Raw genomic sequence first — 16,526 nt, forward strand, 5'->3', positions numbered from 1 at the left:
CTTGCGTGAAGAGAGGGGTCAGGTGCGCTCCATCCCACCGAACTAACCGAGCCGTCCGAATGGGCCTGTTTGGTCAGCTGCGCTCTGACAATTTGGGGGATTGGAACACTTGCAGCTTCAAGTTGAGCAGATGATGACAAAACGGGGGCTCGGCACTTTTGATCCTGGAGCTCAACCGATGAAATGTTTCCACAGAAGAGCCGTGGAATCAGGGCTGCTGTCTGATGCGATGCGTGGCCCACTCCAGTTTGGGCAAAAAATGATGATAAACAAAAGTGTCCATCGTGAAATAACGATGGTCTTGTTACAATGGGGTCAACGATCCACCTGGGCCCGTTCGAGGTTGGACACAAACGTATTCCGTTAAATGCTAACAGGCAAGAGCTACAGACATCCGTCCGTCATTCCATGTCAGGGCCACAGATCCATATACTGGAGATAAAACAAACAAATGAGTCCTTCTTAGAATAAACAAATCCTATTCTTAGAGTAAAGATTATTTCCTGCAGCCAATCATTACAAAGGTGCATCGATTGAAAATAGCTGTAATGAATTCATATCTGTCCTGTCATTTATCATTTGATGATCTACTGTGAGCAGGCGCTTGCAGTGGCACAGGTGGCATGGAGCCACAGCAGTGCCCAGGGCATCAGATTGGCATGTGGAACACGGCCAACCAAACAGAACATATGCCAACATATGGGGGAGGAGAGAGAGAGAGCGAGAGAGAGAGAGAGACAGGCAAAACTACAGTACAGAGATGTCAGGATAACGGTTTTTTTTTTACCTTGCACATGGGCTCACGGATCTTGTCTTGCACCATATGCTGTCACAAACAAAGCGCTTTCAGTGGTCAGATGATGGCCGTGGTGTTCGGAAACATCCAGCTCACATCCTGGAGTGTGCAAACAAATACCCACATGAGCCCGTTGCCAGAATGTCTCATTATCATTCTCATCAATGATGTCAACAATGATGTAGAAATACAAAACATAGCAAATACAAACAATTTTGTGTCTTGTATTTTCCAAAATAATTCCCCCCCCCCCCCCTTTATTTTTTTCGAATGCATGGAGCCATGATGAATGAATTGACCTGTAAGTGAAATGGCGGCTTTTCAAGCAATGCTTTGCCAGTGCCTTCCTTCCTTCCTTCCTTCCTTCCTTCCTACCTTCCTTCCCCATGCAGCCAGCCGGTTGCACAACTTCCTTCTACCTGGTGCACCTGCTTGGCCTAATTCCAACCCCCCCAGAAGCAAGTCCATGTCACCCTCTTGTGTCCAAATGAAAACACGCACTCGGGCTAAATAAATAAGTGAGGTGCAGGTGAAAGGTCAAAAGTGCTTTTGACTCAAAAGAATGACTGCTATATTCCAAACACATCTTAGGATTGTGCACAATAGTGCATTGATGACTCTCTGGCAGTCAATAAAGCTCTTTTTTGAAACATCAAGACTGGATTCATATGCAATTGTAGCCGAGGTTGCGTGCCCGAGGTATGCACATATCGACACGGTAGAAGTTCAGTGAGAAGGCATCTGCAAGGGCACCACATGAAACAAATGCAACACATGCATATTTCATTTGTTTGTCAGCTCGACTTCAGACAAGAGTCGACTTGTCCTTTCCCTTCACACCAACGTAGATAGATATGCACACCCCTTAGTGAGTACGCAAAGGCGCATTGGGAGACGTTTCGAGGAGGACGGAAGGACAGCAGAGCCAAAAGATGATGAACTTGGACATGCATGAGAGAAAATTGACAGACAGCAGCAAAAAAGAGGCTTTCGATTAAGAGCACTTTGAATGGCTGACTAATGAGTGCTGTTGATTAGTCAGGCAGACGAAAAGATAGCAGGCAGGCAGGCAGGCAGGTGTTTCTTTCTCTTTCTATCTCTCCAATGTCCTCCGCAGAGATAGCGATCACACAAGATTATAAATTGGACACTTGTGCAATTAGACATGGCGCGCTGAAACAATATGGGCACTGAACAATGAACCAGAGGACACCGACAATGCTTTTAGGAGCACAAAGCGAGACCAAACGGCAGATGCTGACTCACAAAAAAAAAAAAAGAAAAGAGTTTGAACGAGAGGAGAATAGGGAGCCGGAAGACAAACGTGAACTATCTGACTGATATTCATTTAAGATGATTCAAAGAAAAAGCAAGGCCTTGCAATCTGAATGCAAATCAGACAACAAATTGGGATGAAAATATACCGTAAATTCTGGACTATAAGCCGCACCAGCTAAAATTGGGGGATATTTTAGTTTTTTTCTTATATAAGCCGCACCGGACTATAAGCCGCACGTGCACACGCGTTTTTTTTACAAAGAAAGACGGTTCACAGAAAGCCTTTTTAAAGTTTTAATAACATGTCTTTCTAAACATTGCCTGTGACGAAGGGTTTAGAGCCCTTTGACGCAGGTCACCTAGCGTGCATTCCTACTAAAGCTCATAATAGTCACAAGCAACACAGCCAGAATAAGCAGCAGCCATAGTAGTGTTTCAAAATAGTATTTTATGTGTTGTTTTTTTTCTTCAAGATACCGCAGTGTATAAAAGTGATCTAGTCATCACAAAAATCACGAAAAAAAATCCTTATATAAGCCGCACCTGACTATAAGCCGCAGGGTTCAAAATTTTGGAAAAAAGGCGCGGCTTATAGTCCGGAATTTACGGTACTTCATTGAATGCAAGGGATTCTTTTCAACTAGGTGACTAGATTGAATTCACTTGTATTTTCTGAGGATACAATTCAGACATAGAAATGTGTCAGCTAGCTGCAGCTAGCTGCAGACACACACACACACACACTGATGAAGAAAAGAAACAAATACAATTAATGAGGCTGCTTGTGTACAGCTTATCTAGGTTGCAGGCTATTTGCCTGTTTATTTTGGCAGCGTCAGCCCGAGACACCCAAACACAAGCAAGCCACCGGTTGGAAAGTGAAAAAGAAAGAAATGCACTATTTTGGGGACTTTTTCCTCTTCTACTTTTAACCACTTTGTTTTTTCTTCAACGTTTAAGTCGAACTGTGTTTTTGGTGCGTTCAGAAAACACTTGGTATCTCAAGGACGGAACAAAGGAGATAGTTGGAAAACGGCACACACATGGCAACCCATGAGTATTGTTTATTTTGGCTAAAAAAATGTGCGCTCGATTTAAAGATGAAGCAGGAATTGCATTTAGATGATCTCCAGTGACTTGTTAAAAACAGACGGGAAAAAAAAAACCTGCAGCAGAAGACAAACATAGACGAGTGTTTTATTTTGATGATTTTCGCAATCAACGAAAACAAAACAAGTTGACATCACACAGCTCCCACAGGCAGCTCACCTTTGCTGCATGCTCTGCATTCAAATGACAATTTGACTTTGGCAGTGGCACCACACACACACACACACACATAGAGCAAGAGCGCCGATCCAAATTCACAATTAAAAACATCCCCACTGAAAACTTGAATGGGAGAAATGGCAGACATATTGGGAAGAGCTCTGCCTTGCTAATACGTGTTCTTTCCTTCTGTTTCATGGTGGAGGAAGTACCGCAGTATCAACTCTTTCAATTGGCAATTCATTTTGGAGTACGCCATTCCAGATTTGGGTTCGAGCAGGTCTCCGACCGACCGACCGACAACATGGTCGCTCCATTGCTATCACACCGTTCATTATCACCGTGCACTCCACAAAAGAGCAAAGGAAGGAGAGGTGGTTGATAAGGGAGGGAGGGAGAAGGTGACACAGAGAGAGAGAGAGCGAGAGAGGGAAGGGTACAGAGAGTTTTTGCTATCTGCTGAAATATTCATGTTGGTGCCAGCAGCTTTTCCATTCCCCACTCAGCAGGGGGCTGGTGTTTGATACGTCTCACTCTCTCTCTCTCTCTCTCTCTCTCTCAGCCCAGCCCCAGCCGACGCACTCCCCCAATCTCTCTTCTTAACTAGTCAGGTACGTAAATGCTCATCTACAGATGGAGCCACTTTCTTGCCAGTCAAATGAGCGGCGCTTCTTAATTGGACTTGACACTTTCCGCCATTTCATGAAAGTGAAAGAGGCTGTCTTTGTACGTTATTGTTATTATTCTATTGTCAAAAACTTCAGGGACTCACTATTGGATGTTAAATCAACGGAGGGGAACATTGAATGTATTTTTCTCGACTTTTCTTAAATTGCAGCCATAATGTCGACAAAATTCTCATTTGTGGCTTTTTATTGGAAGCAAATTAAGAGTCAGGTCTGCTGACAACGGACAGCAGTACGGTGGTAAGAGTGAAAAAGAAATTGGAAAAGACTTGACACTCCTAAAAATATGCACATCTTTTGCTTACCCGGTCGGACGTCCAATTTATAGGAAGGATATTAACTCCACAAAGGAGTATTTGATTGTATTACCTCTTTCAAGGCCACACATGAGCATTTTGTGTGCTACCCCGCTTCTTAGGAACCGAGCCAACGATCCAATCCAGAAGGTTCTTTTCTTTAAGCCCTTTTAATAATGCTTTTAGGGTATTTCTAATCGTGTGGTTACCTTATTTGACAAAAGGAGACTGGCAAACTATTGAAACAGCGTCTGCAGGTCAACTCATTGTCAAAATCAATATCTCTTTGACATTGTCAATGAAAATGACTCATCAGCAATATTTGTCAAGGCAACTTAAAAAAACAAATAACTTGCAACCAGTGAGTTGTACATGGTGATCTGAAGAGGTCGCAAAGTCAACCAGCGATCTTTCCACACTGCCAAGAGGAGCTTCCAAGGGAAGCACTGCAGATGCCATCTCAGAGCGTGTGTGTGGGTGTGTGTGCGTGTGTGTGCACGCGTGTGGTGTTTTCAAATTGGTGGCAGGCCCAGTGGTTAAACCGGGAGGGGCTCCCTGCATGCTGATTGTAGCTTTGCTTATACTGTATGCCTATATGCATGTGCAGCCATGGGATGCAGCAGATGTTTTAGAGGTGTGTGTGTGTGTGTGTGTGTGTGTATGTGTGTGTCTTTAAGGGAGTGTATTAAAATATCTTCACCAGAGCAGGAAGCCACATTGGCCAATTACAGTGCAGCATCTGGCCTAGCACACATTTATTAGTGTACGTGCGTGTGTTTTGCAGGGATGGGGTTCATGCAGAGTTTAGGTTATTTACAGGCTTTGGAACAGTGTGTGTGTGTGTGCCTGTGTGTGTGACAATGATACGAGACTGTGTGAATCTAATCACAGCGCGAAGCTGAAGAGCAAGCAGAGGGGGCTGACAATGAGAGGGGAAGAGGAGTTTACAAGGCCAAGACGACAATGAAGGAGGGGATGATGGAGACCCTCAAGAAAAGCTTTGTCATCTACTGTAGAGAAAAATACACCATGTGGTGCCAGTCCGTCTTTTCATAGCCATAGAGCAAAAAAGAATCACTCAAATAGTTGGGTACAGTCATTTAAGAATACTTAGTTATGCAAAAATGCATCCACGATAGTCTTAGTTGGTGTTATTACATCCGCCAACTATTCCTAGAAAGGCTGATGATCAATACTGGCTGAAAGGAACCTCACACTTTGAAGAACTAAAGGTGATTTGCAAAATGGGTAATTGGAGGCCTACAATAATGCTTGATGGGTGTCAAGGAAAACAAGCAGGTTATTTGCTTGGCACAAGAACAAGAATTGTTTGTAATCTGGTTATTTCAATCTCTCGGTGAGCAGCACGCAGCTACAATTGCTGCCCGAGGAAAGGTTGCTACATTTCATGACACTAATTAAATGCTAATATTTCAAAAATGCCAGCATGACTGTAATACTTTGAAATACTTTGATATGAATAATCGCTGTGCTCTACTTTTAAATGCATTCTTTTTTTATTCCCAGTATGTGGTGATAAATATGAGGACTCATTTCTCATGGCCGGTTCTGCTAAAAACCCCTTCCTTCCTTTCCACGCCAAAGTCTTGATGGCCTTCTATTGTCCGTCTTCACAGCTCTGTGTCTAACTACTGCCCCCCAGCGGATTGGCCTAGCCACTACAACAAAAGTACTGTATTGCAAAGGAGTAACAATGAAGGTGTCAATAGAATAGATCTTTATTGTCATTGTCACACATGTACAACGAAATTTAAAAAAAGTGCCAACCGATCAGTGCATAAAATAAAAATAAATAGAATAAAAAGATAAAAAATACAAGGTAAAATCCCACAGAAGAACATACATCAAGGGGGAAATTGTGATTGCTTCCTTCCGTGACGTCATCAATAATGCCACACACACACCCATGCAGAGTGGATAGTATTTAAAAATAATAATAATAATAATCAAGGACACATGGTGTAGGCCTCAGCTAATGTGTACTTCTTCCTTTTGGTCACTAGGTGTCAGTCTAAGGAGGAGGAATTGCTCCAGAACAAAGAAGCGGATCATTTTTGGATTCAAAAACCTATCCAGTATTTTCCATCGGATTTAAAATAACAGTATAACAGTAATAAACGAATAACAGAATGCTTTGAACTTCTAAAAGTAGTGCTTTTACTTTATTGTCTTAGGTTTGTTTCTTTGTTTGCATGAATGCTGAGCAGACTCTTTCAATTGAAAATGGCAATATGAAGAAGACATTTGACGCTTCCAAATTTTTTCAGGATCGTCATTTATCGAGGAAAGATGACATTGGGAGCCCGTTTTCACACAGGCAAGGGGAAATCTGACACCCCATTTCCACCAGTTACATAAACGACAAACTAGCAGAGAAAAAAAAAAAAAGAAAAAAAAAAAGAAAGCAAAGCTTCACTGTAGCTTTATGGATATCCAAGTGAGGGTTACATATTTCCTTGCGCTGAATATAAACCAAAGGATAAAACTCTCGGCCTATTTTGTCTGCTTTATTATCGTACATAAACACTTAGAACACAATAAAAAGAGTTTGAACTATTATGTAAGAAGATCCAAGTATACGAAAAATCGAAATACCGTTTTTTTTCGTGTATAGTGCGCCCCCATGTATAGTACGCACCCCTAAAAATGGCATGCTGATGCTGGAAAAAAGCTTGTACCCATGTATAATACGCACCCAATTTTTATGAATTTTTAAAAAAAAAAAATTTAATTTTTTTTTTTTTTCTTCTTTTTTAAGTCCCAATGATCGTCACACACGCAGGGAGGCAATGGGTCCCATTTTTATAGTCTTTGGTATGGTCTTAACTAGGCTGGATGTAATTTTTTTTGTTGGCGTTGATTTCTCCGACTGCCCGTAAACGCACCACCGCGCTCCGTGCGCGCACGGGACAGCAAACGAGCAGGTGATCGAGCAAGCGTCTGATACGAGAGCACCCCAGATTTTAGGACAATAAATTAGTTACATTTTGCGCACTATACACGGAAAAAAACGGTACTACTATTTGAAATAATGACAATTCTTATACCTCTAAAACATGATTCTCATTATTATTGCAGCAATTCAGATATTGTTTGCCAATTTAAAAGCATTTGCCGTTTTTTTTTCCTCTTTCGAACCCCGTCTGTATTTAGAATTTCATTTGCAGTGACATTCACATTGCTGGGACTTCTTTCAAACAGTTTTGGATTCTCTTTTTAATGAAGCGCCGGAGGTCTGACTCACCAGCCAAGGCCGACGATGCAATACGAGGGAGGCTGCAGCTTGGCATTTGGCACATCAGCAATCCTCACTTCTGTAAATGTTTAGCACTTTTACACATACTCAACATTTACGAGTGGACAACGATCCCAAATTGGGCCAGCTTACGTGAGCCACAAATGGGTCACAGTGCCCTGACTGAAAACCAGCACACACAAAATTCATTTGGATGAATACTTGACATTTTAAGAATGTAGACAGGGTCATGTGACAACCATGGATAGGATCTCAAATATTAAAGAACAGCTAAAAGGTAACAGAAACAATAGAAAGTGACAAAATTAAACAAAAAACAAAATATCCTCTTTAGTGATTGTTGACTTGAATGAACTTGAACGTTAAGAATTGTACATTAAAACAAATACAAATTGCAATTGGACTTTTTTGATGATAAGAAATCTCTCCAGTAGCTCTTCCTTGGTCTCCGCTAGAAACTACTACCGACTTCAAATTGTTCTTTTTGCGCTCTACGCGAGTCGACAAAAGGTTTCATTACGTAACATCGTTTGAAGTTCGGTATCAGCACTTTACTTCAGCCATAGATGGCTGAATGTAGTTCTTCCTCGCTGTCCCATCCTGTTTTTTGACTCCCCGAATTCCTCTTGCATAACCTCAGAGCGTGCCAAGTAGGACAAGCAGCCAGCCAGCCTGCCTTCCTAACCGACTTCAGCACATATGCTAACAATTATCTCTCTGTGTGTGCGTGCGTGCGTCATTCTCCTCCATGTATGTGCAAGAATACACTTTGGGAGAATTTGGTGGGAATCAATACGCTTGTACTGTGCTCATTTAACTAACCTTTAAACTGACACGTGCAACCTAAAAGAAATTTTCCCTGTGAATATTCACATTCGTCCTGATAAGACATCAAACACGACGCTTTTTTTGCTCAGCCAAAATTAAGTGGATGGGAAGACTAAATCAGCCGGAAAATGTTCAAATGGTCAGCATTATAGAGGGAGAAGGCCGGAAACCAAGGACAAGACTATTGAGGAGTTCTGTCGAAAAGGTAAAAGAGTTGCAAATAAACGATGAGCTGTCTCCGTGCACTTTGCGGGTGGTTGGGCCGCCATTGGAGAAGCACCTGCACAATACCATTTGGACTTGTGCAAATCTGCATGAATGTTTACCGTATTATTTGAAAAGATGATTGTTACCCCCCCCCATCCAAAAGTCGCTTCCTTGCGGTCTGCAGAATGAAACAAATCCTTGGTACACCTCGAGTCTTCCTCTTTTTCTTTTTATTGCACAATTAATTGGAGGCTGATTAGTCAGGTTGATCATTCTTTGAAGTGAGCTTCAGTCATTGCAAAGATACACTATAGTAGGAAAATATCAAGACTACAAATCGATCGAGCCACTCCGAGTTAAGATAAAGACAGCTGAAAGCAAACATTTCAAACAAGCTGAGCATGACGCAAACCATCCATCCAAGTCCAGTTCCTACCAGTTGTGGGTGACCAGAAGTCTCTTTGCCTTTGCTTTTCTGCTGCTCTGGAGGTAATATGGCCGTCCGTCCGTCCATCCATCCCTGGCATCTGACAGGAAGTTTGCTTAATTGTGATGTGACTGCCTCCTGCAGGTCTGGAGGGGGACTAGGAGATCTTTACTTGGGTGATCAGACGTACAGAGTTGGAGAATGGAGTTGAATCTGAATCCTGAGGAGGATAAAGGATTTTGTTTGTATGGCCTTTATAGGTCAGTGGCAGGTCAAATCTAAACGTAAGCTTAATTGGCCACTAATTAGGGGAGGGGAAGGAGTAGCCATCAAGTTTGGTGTTTTAAATCTCCTTGCACTATGAATTGAATGATTTCATTTTGCCATGGTTTGTGGGGAAAGAGGATTGCTTGAACTTTTGTACAGTAGTATTGACTTTAGCAGTCGATAGAACGTGAACAAATACACGTTCTATCTCTCATGGTCCCATCCCCCCCCAAATCCCAAACCTTACATAAGGTTAAAAAAAAAAAGAGGAGCTCTGCCTTACTGCAGACCACGGTAGCCACATCCCACTCCAGCCGTCTTCTCCAATAAGATGTGATTCTCAGCAGGCCACCTTTTTTTTTTCTCGTTCTCGTTCACCCTAAAATGAGGACAGAAAGAAGTGGGGGAAAAAACAACGATGAGAAACAGATGTGTTCGCTCTTTTAACACCAGTATGGGGATTACACAATCTGTCCTTTTTTTTGCAGAACTGAAATCTGGTTTTTGGGAGGTGGGGCTATACAACTTGTGTCCTTTCGTACCGTATCTATCGGTGGTTACTCGTACGTTCATTCGACGGTGAGGCAAACCAACCCTAAGCCCTCGTTTTAGGAGAGTGGAAATTTCGAGAGAGACTCCAAAATGTTCCCAAGAGTGAAATGTTTCAAAGTGGGAGTGCACAAGTTCATGTCCGTCTATCTATCTATCTATCTATCTATCTATCTATCTATCTATCTATCTATCTATCTATCTATCTATCTATCTATCTATCTATCTATCTATCCATCTATCCATCTATCCATCTATCCATCTATCTATCCATCTATCCATCTATCCATCTATCCATCTATCCATCTATCTATCTATCTATCTATCTATCTATCTATCTATCTATCTATCCATCTATCCATCTATCCATCTATCTATCTATCTATCTATCTATCTATCTATCTATCTATCTATCTATCTATCTATCTATCTATCTATCTATCCATCTATCTATCTATCTATCTATCTATCTATCTATCCATCTATCCATCTATCTATCCACCTACCTACCTACCTACCTACCTACCTACCTACCTACCTACCTACCTACCTACCTACCTACCTACCTACCTATCTATCTATCTATCTATCTATCTATCTATCTATCTATCTATCTATCTATCTATCTATCTATCCATCTATCCACCTACCTACCTACCTATCTACCTATCTACCTACCTACCTATCTATCTATCTCAGAGCAGAGGCACATTAACTGAGTGAACTCCACACAGAGGACGGACAGGGAGCATGTCGAGTTAATGACTAACATGTTGGACTGTGTAATTTTGGTGCAAAAGGGGCCCAAGTGGGAGGGAAAGGGGGTGTGTTTGTGCTGAAAGGGGCTTAACTGTGCATTGCAAGGCTATAAAGGGGGAGCTCCCACGCAGGCTCAGCGTGGACATGCTGCTGCTACAGCATTGAGCCTCCAAACACCACCATCTCTTGCCTTCTCCTCTTTCCACCCCCACCACCACCGTTTTTCCACTCAGCTATGGGAGTTGCCTACAGCGTTGGAGAGTAAGTGAAGGGTTCGGGACTGGATTGTCAATACTTACTTGCATGGGATGCTGGCACAAGAGGGAGCTATTTTTAGCAATCGAGGAGCATCAACCAAGGAGCTCTTGATTTTGACTGTGCATGCCTATTTTGCAATACTTGAGATGTTGAAGGGGAATGGTGTCTTTTTTTTTTTTTTCCTTTCTGAACTGTGCATGCCTGGACAGATACAGTGGCAGTTTTCATTCAACAAAATGATGCAATACCAGTGGGAGTCATCGTAACTGGCATTTGAACTGCAGGCATTTTTTTTGAAGTGGGTGTACCAAATGTCAGAGCTAATAAATGCACTCTTAAAATTGGACCAAAAAGAAAAGCTATGTGCACATGGTTAAATCGATTGACCGGTCACACCATTAGGTACAATCGAGTAGTTGTTTTTATGCAGAACGACAATGGTGCGTTTGCTAATAAGTCCTTTGATTTGTGTTTAGGGTTGACCACCTCTACACCTTCTTTGTACAATGGTCACCAGATATGTACAGCAACAACAGTAAGAAGAAGCCCCACTTTCAGAACAGGTGTCATGTAGGAAAGAAGGGGCCTTCAAGTCAACACCTCAGCAATCCTGCAGCAACAAATTGGGGGGTAAGTCTTACACATTTGATACTTGTTTTCACTCAAGAACTTTTACTTATGTGGGCAGTCGTGGCAACTCCCCCCCAAAGCCTCTCTTTATATGGACATCCTGTTTCTCTGACTACTTAGCAAGCATCATAGAAAAAGGTGCCCACCCCCTTCCTTGCTGGTTTACTGTGAAAAGAAACTGGTGGCTAGAAAAGGGCGAAGCACATGAGGGAAGGAAGGCACATGCTTTTTCCTCATCATGACAGCTAGTAGCACACATGTGGTGAGCATAGCACAGAAATCAGGAGCTATGAAGCTGTTGGCAGAAAACGCCAAGGTCTTTTACTTTGCCGGTGAGGAGCCCTATGTTCAGGTACAAGATTATCATGGATTGTCTTTTGGATGAAATGTTCAGAAAAGGGATTTGACCCAAAGTCTTAATGCTGACTGCTGTGTTGTATATTTGAACGAGTGCTACATTTGTGCCTTTTCCAGATCATCACGGGAAAAGACCCAAAGCGCCGTTTGAGTCTGTGCAGTTGGGACTCTGAAACAGAAGAACCCGAGTACCAGGGCAAAGGTCACCACCTTCTACCTGTCCTAAGTGATTATAGCGAGCTTCTGGATGACAGACACCTGCTAAGTGTAAGCCTCGCTCGCTCCCGTTCTTTCGGACTGGTGGCTAATGGGCCCGTTTGCTCACAGCTTGCATCGCACATGCCGGATCGAACTCAAGGCTACGGGTGGCAACTGGTCTACAGCACCGCTGTCCACGGGAGCAGCCTCAAGACGCTCTACAGAAATATGGCCGGCTTGGACGGTCCCGTGCTGCTGGTTGTCAAAGATACGCAGAAAAAGGTCAGTCGCTCGCTCGCTCGGATCGTTGGGGCGCAGCATCTAGCGTCAACACGTCACAATCTGATATCTGACCTTCAGGTTTTTGGAGCCTTTTCATCCGATCCGTTTCGAGTTAGCAAATACTGCTATGGGACTGGAGAAACTTTTCTATTCACCTTCAACCCTGACTTCCAGGTACAACCTCTTGGGTTCATTTTAGACGCTAAGCAGTGATGGGATGAATTGCCTTTCTTTCATTCATTCAGGCTTATAAGTGGAGCGGCGAGAACTCCTACTTTGTAAGCGGCAACATGGAGTCTCTTCATCTCGGAGGTGGAGGGTAAGTTGGGAGTTATCTCTAAAAAGAAACAAGGCGTTAGAAATCTTTTTGACAAGGCCTAAGCAGATTGTTTCCTCGGACGTATAGGGGAGAATTTGGTCTCTGGATAGACGCAGATCTGTACCGAGGCTCCAGTTTTTCCTGTCCCACATTCCACAACGCTCCACTCTCCACGCAGACGGACTTCATCATACAAGACCTGGAGGTCTGGACAGTACGGAACTGAACATTTGAAAAATGGCGGAAAGAAAGACCGGGCGACGTTTGTTTGCGGGTGCCGTTAGCTAAGCTAGCGGAAGTGCTTATTATACATTACTGGTCGGTCGGTCGGTCAGGCTGGTTACTGCGATGATGAAAAGATTGAGAGCACTGTTACCTTAAACTACTGCCCGCTGTCCGTCAGAAGCCTAGCTAAGCTAAGCTACAAGCCTTAAGCCTTCCCTTCCTTGGCCGAGAACGGCTAAGAAACTTTGTGAAATCAAAGCGCCTTTGGGATGAAATGAAATGAGCAATACTGTACTTTATGATGGTTTGCGTGTAACTTAACACTGTTTACTGTACATGAACCCGTCCGTTCAAGGGAAATGGTACAACCGCTTTGACCATGATGTGACAAAGTGGCTGAGTGTCATTTGAATAAGAGTAGGCCTATAAGGTCAGGAAAAAAATAAAAGTTCTCCATTTTCTTAATATAATATCCGGCCATTTGAATTGGGACGGTGTCTTGGGTCAGGTTATTCCTGTGACTTTTCATCGGGTAAAATGTTGGCAAAACATTTTTTCACAGCCGATCGATCGCTTTGCATTTGAGCAATTCTAAAAAAAACGAGCCAAAACATCAACTTTTGTTAACGTTCTTTTCTGAAGTGCCTGGTGGTGCTGGCACTGCCGCTGTTTTTTTTTTTTGTTTTATTTGGAACTACTGTCAAAGCAATGTCTTTACTGCTGACACTGAATAAACCAGCAGATGAGCGAGCGAGCACGTTTTTGTATCGATTTCACTCAACCGGCATTGTCACATAACAAATTCCACAATACATTGCAGTGATCATGCGTTCAAATTTGACTCTTTCATATTAGCACGATTCTTATTTTCAAAATCACATTAGCACGTATTGTTTACACATTTGTTTTTGCTGTTGACCAGACGCGCAAATGATTTCACCCCGTTTTTCCACGGCCGCCGTGCCGTGCGCTTTCAAGTTCAATAGTTCAAACACAGTAAGGCTGATATCGACTGTTGGCGGGATCCAATAGAAAACAAACATCAGCCAAGCCGTTCGCTTTACCTGTCCAAAAAGCTTGAAAGATTTTTAGTTTTGATTGACACCATTCCAGACATATGGGATATGAACATTATACAGAGAGGTGTTTTAGCAGTTTACCAGAAATAAACGTATTGTTCGATGAATAGGAGATGCTAGAGAATGAGTATTTACAAAAATGATCAACAATGTGCAATACTTTGGATTCAAGTCCAGTCTTGTACAGGGCGCTCAAACATGATGAAGTCCACAAACCAGATTTGCAGGCACTGAAACATCTGCAAAAGAAAGAAGAGCACTTGAGTTATTGAATTACTGTGAAAGATTTTTTTTTTTTATTCCTCGATCTAAACAATTGCACATGTTAAACCAGTTCAACTGTTACGGTGGCATGTCCAAGACGGTGATATAAATCGATGCCGGAACAAATAAACGCATTTGTAATATGTGTTTTGGCTGAACAGTGATAGGATTATTTTTTCCATCATCATGTATTGTGTCCCTTACCTTTCAAAAATCGTTTTTTTTGTACTTTGCCTAATATCGTGTTGTGATTGTCTGAGATCATTGGTGGTCTCGTACCGATTTTAGAAGGCTTTGGAAGGTTCAGGTTTTTCATGATGGTCACATACTCGTCCAGGCTCTTGGTCAAGCGAGGGTTTAATGTGCGTTCCTCACCGACAGTAGACACCGTCTGACCTGGGAAGTCAACCAGCGGTGGTCAGTGCGCGCTTAAGTGACTTGAGTGACATGCAAACATTGCGGGGACGGCCCACCTAAGTAGTCATGAGCCGGGTAGACGAGGCACTGGTCGGGGAGGGTAAAGATCTTCTGGTGAACGGAAGTGTACAGCCGTTCAGAGCAACCTGATGAGGCAGAAGCAATCGAACAACTCAACACCGCCCTCTTGTGTCTGTATGTAGGTAGGTAAGTAATACAAAAACAAAGGCTCCAGCGAGTAGAGCCACCCACCCTTCAAAGTGAAAGCCAAATGACTTTCCAACCTTCTAATAGGAAATAATATTGTAAATAATGGTTAATCAATACTTTAGCAATCCAGTCCGTCGGGAAGCTGAAGAAAAAACAACAACAACAAAGTGTTTGGCCACTGTAGGCAAATTTCCACGGTTGACAAACACAAGGCACCTTGCTGGAAGTCCGTTCTGCCGCAGCCTCGTATAAGGAGGGCGTCGCCGGTGAACGCCATGGACTCATCCTGCGTCACCAGCGTCACGCAGCCGTCAGTGTGGCCCGGTGTTTCTCTCACACTCAGATACTGCGGGGAACGATCGTCCATTGGTGTTAGCATGTTAACTCTCATTTGCTGCGGTCGGTCATCAAGATTACCCATCGTGTGTTGTCTTACATGGTTTCCAAAAGTGATCCTGTCTCCCTCGGACAGCAGAATGTCCGCAGCGGCGCCGCTTGATTTGGAAATGGCGCTTTTCAGCCCGGTTAGCCTGGTCTTCATCAGTCCCGTGCTGGTGATGTGGTCAGCGTGGCAGTGAGTGTTGACTTGGAAAGGCCCCAAACAAAGACAAAGTGAATTGACTTAGGCTGCGGCACACAGAGGCTTGAATGAAATCTTGCTGACCTGCTATTTTCAGATGGAGCCCAAGTTCACCAATGAGCTTCAGGTCCCTGTCCATGGTCTCCAGGACAGGGTCGATGAGAACGGCCTCCTTGGAGACGGAGTCGGCCAGCAGGTACGTGTAGGTGCTGCTCTCTGCTTCAAATAGCTTGAAACACACAAAATGATCAGGTAACAAAGTTGATGTTCTGCACAGTTACAAATCATTGCGAACTAGAATGCAATTAATTCTTTTTTTTTTTTGTTTCATCGTAGATTTGATTTTCAGGCAGTTCTATTACAACGACAATCCCGCAATAATAGATCAATACCTCTCCAAAATGACAACTATCGTATTTGTTGCATTGAGGTCAGGGGTACCTAATCCAAAGTCCAATACAGAAAGTTTCAAACGCTATTGCTTCTTAGTGGGTTCAAATTCGACAAAGTGACACATTCCATTCCCCAAATGTCAAGTTTGTGTCTCATTGGAACGGTACTGGTCGAATGATGAACATTCATTTTACGACCGAGCGCTATCTTTGCTAAAGCTAACAACCTAAGAGAGTAAAAAAGAGCAGCGCCGAAACGAACACACAAGTAAACGCCATTTTAGTTCTCGGTCCAAGTTCTCATTACCTGTCTGAAGAGCAGCCTGTCGTTCAACAGCGTCCCGGTCGAGTATGACCTCCGCCCCACCGGCGGAACGTCACGGACTCCTGCTTGCGCGTACAGGCCACCGTCGCCGGCTGCCGAGGCGCTCGAGCCCTCGACGTGCCTCCGGAGACCACCGAGGGGGGCTGCCAGGCACCGTCGGCTCGCAGCTGTTATCACCGAGCTCATTGTGTCCCTCGCTGGCCGGCTGGCTCGTCCGTCCTCTGCTTGCTTATGACGGACGCTCGCTCGCGGAAGAGAAGTCGCTTCCGAGCAGACTCCGACGATGGCGCCGCGGTCAAAGTGCTTATCTGATCAAATCAACAATGCCTAACTAGTTTTATCTCCAGAGTC

The 16,526-nt window shown here is 43.4% G+C and overlaps 2 protein-coding genes across 3 annotated transcripts; one reads left to right on the top strand and one right to left on the bottom strand.

Annotated features, from left to right (window-relative positions):
* Positions 1–10,740: 10,740 nt before the first annotated feature.
* On the top strand, positions 10,741–13,662 carry LOC133161229 (nuclear receptor coactivator 7). 2 transcript variants are annotated; one of them, XM_061289571.1, is made up of 7 exons: positions 10,741–10,900; positions 11,374–11,527; positions 12,002–12,151; positions 12,212–12,364; positions 12,443–12,538; positions 12,610–12,683; positions 12,771–13,662. In XM_061289571.1, the coding sequence occupies exons 1-7, from the start codon at positions 10,875–10,877 to the stop codon at positions 12,907–12,909; spliced, it is 792 nt and encodes a 263-aa protein (XP_061145555.1). In that variant the 5' UTR covers positions 10,741–10,874; the 3' UTR covers positions 12,910–13,662. The 2 variants fall into 2 exon arrangements, with proteins under 2 accessions (XP_061145555.1, XP_061145556.1); XM_061289572.1 differs by lacking the exons at positions 10,741–10,900; positions 11,374–11,527 and adding an exon at positions 11,641–11,879.
* Positions 13,663–13,962: 300 nt separating this feature from the next.
* Positions 13,963–16,517, bottom strand: ethe1 (ETHE1 persulfide dioxygenase). Its single transcript, XM_061289564.1, has 7 exons — positions 16,158–16,517; positions 15,543–15,687; positions 15,315–15,463; positions 15,095–15,224; positions 14,725–14,814; positions 14,531–14,647; positions 13,963–14,226 (listed from the first exon to the last, which is right to left on the bottom strand). The coding sequence occupies exons 1-7, from the start codon at positions 16,359–16,361 to the stop codon at positions 14,180–14,182; spliced, it is 882 nt and encodes a 293-aa protein (XP_061145548.1). The 5' UTR covers positions 16,362–16,517; the 3' UTR covers positions 13,963–14,179.
* Positions 16,518–16,526: the final 9 nt, after the last annotated feature.

This window comes from Syngnathus typhle, linkage group LG10, assembly GCF_033458585.1.
Source record: "Syngnathus typhle isolate RoL2023-S1 ecotype Sweden linkage group LG10, RoL_Styp_1.0, whole genome shotgun sequence".
NCBI lineage: Eukaryota > Metazoa > Chordata > Actinopteri > Syngnathiformes > Syngnathidae > Syngnathus > Syngnathus typhle.

Excerpts from the sequence above, each read along its gene's own strand:
- LOC133161229 (XM_061289571.1), top strand. The coding sequence starts at position 10,875 with ATGGGAGTTGCCTACAGCGTTGGAGA. Across the intron at positions 12,152-12,211 it reads ATGACAGACACCTGCTAAGT|CTTGCATCGCACATGCCGGA; the intron begins GTAAGCCTCGCT and ends GTTTGCTCACAG. Across the intron at positions 12,539-12,609 it reads CCTTCAACCCTGACTTCCAG|GCTTATAAGTGGAGCGGCGA; the intron begins GTACAACCTCTT and ends TCATTCATTCAG.
- ethe1 (XM_061289564.1), bottom strand. The coding sequence starts at position 16,361 with ATGAGCTCGGTGATAACAGCTGCGAGCCGACGGTGCCTGGCAGCCCCC. Across the intron at positions 15,688-16,157 it reads ACAGGCTGCTCTTCAGACAG|CTATTTGAAGCAGAGAGCAG; the intron begins GTAATGAGAACT and ends GTGTGTTTCAAG. Across the intron at positions 14,815-15,094 it reads CAGAACGGACTTCCAGCAAG|GTTGCTCTGAACGGCTGTAC; the intron begins GTGCCTTGTGTT and ends CTGCCTCATCAG.